Genomic DNA, 2,442 nt, shown 5'->3' with positions numbered 1-2,442 from the left:
CTCTCTCTCTCTCTCTCTCTCTCTCTCTCTCTCTCTCTCTCTCCCTCTGTCTCTCTCTCTCCCTCTCTCTCTCTCTCTCTCTCTCTCTCTCTCTCTCTCTCTGTGTCCCTCTTTCACTCTCTTAACTTTCTCTGTGAGTGGTTATAAGTAAATCCAGCTGGAATCACGCGTCAGTCTTTGATTCATGTGTGTGATGATTTTGACGATGTCACAGTTATAAGATCAGGGTAAGACCAGAGGTCCAGACGGATACGAGGTTTGACCTAGTCTAGTTTAAATGTGTCTCTGATGGTGTGCATCTAACTCTCCCTGTGGTCAGGCACCAGTCAGAGCTCCCAGTCTGTCCAGTCGGGGTTGGTGCGCCACTCTCCGGCCCGAGCCTCTGTTGCCAGCCAGTCATCCTCTTACCGCTTCAACAGCAGCCGTCACTCCTCCCTGCGCACCTCCACCACAGGCCTGGAGCCCTGCCGACGCTCCTCCACCAGCCAGCTGTCTCTACGCACACTCCCCACCTCCCTGCAGCTCCGGCTGGGCTCCACCTCTGACCCCACCGGCCCCTCCGCCTCCCTGTCCAGCCACAGCATCCCTCCCTGCAAACGCCACACGCTGGTGGGCCTCCTGGGCAACGATGGCCTGTGCGGCACAGTGACAGATCCACTCAGCCAGCATCACCACCACCACCATCATCATCACCACCCGCAACAACACAACCCCACCGTCTCCACCGTGCGCAGAGATGACATCTCCTACAGAGTGCAGGTCTGTAAATCATCTGTACAATCATCAGAAAACAAACAGGGCAGTGGTACAGGTGGGGAGTGACATCATCAGTGTCTTTCATTAATCTGTCGGTGTTTCTCATTTAGTATATCAGTATATCAGTATATCAATACGTCAGTACATCAATATATCAGTGTATCAATATACCTGTGTATCAGTCGTCCCTCTGAACACCAGCCCTCAGTCCTGCTGTGATCTTCATTGTTGTGGTTCCTTGTCCAGATCGTGGACGTCGGTCAGGTGCTGGAGAACATCAACCTGTCGAAGAGGAAGGAGCTGCAGTGGCCTGACGAGACGCTGAGACTGAGGGCGGGACGGACCTGCTGGAGGGACTGGAGCCCTTCAGAGGGCATGGAAGGACACGTCAGTACCACTCAGAGAAATAGATCACAGTCTCTGACCTGCTCTGCTGTAGACGTTAGCTCTCTGTGAGCCGCTCTGTCATACACGTGTCATAAAGGTGGTGTGTTCCCTCTGCAGGTGATTCACCGGTGGGTGCCTTGTAGCCGAGACCCAGCCAATCGTTCCCATATCGACAAGACCATCCTGCTGGTACAGGTGGAAGAGAAGCTAGTGCCCATTATTGAGACTGGGATCATTGAGCTGGGGGCGGAGGTTTGAGACGAGCAAACACACACACACACACACACACACACACACACACACACAGGACAAAGCCAGATGTCCCTGGCTTTCAGCAGGACTCAGGAGCCTGTAGACAAACAGGAAACGGGAGGCTCCCCCCACCCTGTTCCTTATCAGTGAGGGGGCAGGAAGCCAGGGAAAAGTGCAAGCAGAGGCAGAGCCTACATTCACCCAGCATCCTTTACTGCATCCACACACAGCCACAGTATCTGCCTTGCTTTGCGTCTCAGAAATGCTGCATGACAGAAACGACCCTGACGCTCTGTTAGTTCCTGCTACTGGTCATTCATTTCTATTTCTATGCATTTCATTGACTGTTTGTTGGCGACTCTGACAGAGCTGAGTGTATCGAGCGTTTGGAGATTTTCTTTTTGTGTTTAATTTGTCTTTAAATAATTTGCCAAATAAGCCTGGTATTGAATATCTGCCATGGTTTCATACATGTGAGAGCTTTTTTTTTCGCTGCCAAGACGACGGAGAGCGTGGTGGTGAACAGACTGACGTCAGAGACATGACGGTGCTGTGTCATCAAAACTTCTCCGTTTCATTGTTGTCATTCCGTTTCAATTAGTTTGAAATTTGCAAGATTACTTTGCGCAAAGAAAAAAAAACTTGCACTACGATGTTTGTTGTTTAATTTACAGTGATGCACTACAATCTTTAGATAATATCACACTTTATTTATTACAGACTCTGAATGGCCATGGTTACCGATGCCTTGGGAATGAAAAAAAATGCAATCATCATTCTGTTTTCAGCCATTTTTATTTTACTATTTTATGTTTGATAAACTTGAAAATAACTTTTTACTGTATATTATTATATCTATATCTATATATAATATATATATATTTACACAAATATATATATATAATGTAAATGTACAAAAAGATTTTGTTTTCGATATTTATTACTGTGAACATGGTATTTACACTTTGTTACATCTTTTTTTTTCTTTTTGGGACAAAGGTTAATGTATTAAGGACCATTGGTTGAAAACAAGATGCCAGATTTTTG

General features: G+C 47.1%; 1 protein-coding gene across 1 annotated transcript in view; it reads left to right on the top strand.

Moving 5' to 3' along the window:
• The window catches only part of pcnx1 (pecanex homolog 1), a 32,427-nt gene extending 30,213 nt beyond the window's left edge, over positions 1 to 2,214 (top strand). Inside the window, exons 34-36 of the mRNA XM_022764726.1 lie at positions 320 to 759; positions 1,003 to 1,143; positions 1,261 to 2,214. Coding sequence (XP_022620447.1) covers positions 320 to 759; positions 1,003 to 1,143; positions 1,261 to 1,401 — 722 coding nt within the window. The 3' untranslated portion in view covers positions 1,402 to 2,214. The remainder of the gene's footprint in view (positions 1 to 319; positions 760 to 1,002; positions 1,144 to 1,260) is intronic.
• Positions 2,215 to 2,442: the final 228 nt, after the last annotated feature.

The sequence above is a fragment of the Seriola dumerili genome, unplaced genomic scaffold (genome assembly GCF_002260705.1).
Source record: "Seriola dumerili isolate Sdu_G_001 unplaced genomic scaffold, Sdu_1.0 BDQW01000565.1, whole genome shotgun sequence".
Classification (NCBI taxonomy): Eukaryota; Metazoa; Chordata; class Actinopteri; order Carangiformes; family Carangidae; genus Seriola; species Seriola dumerili.
This window is presented reverse-complemented; position numbering and strand designations above follow the sequence as displayed.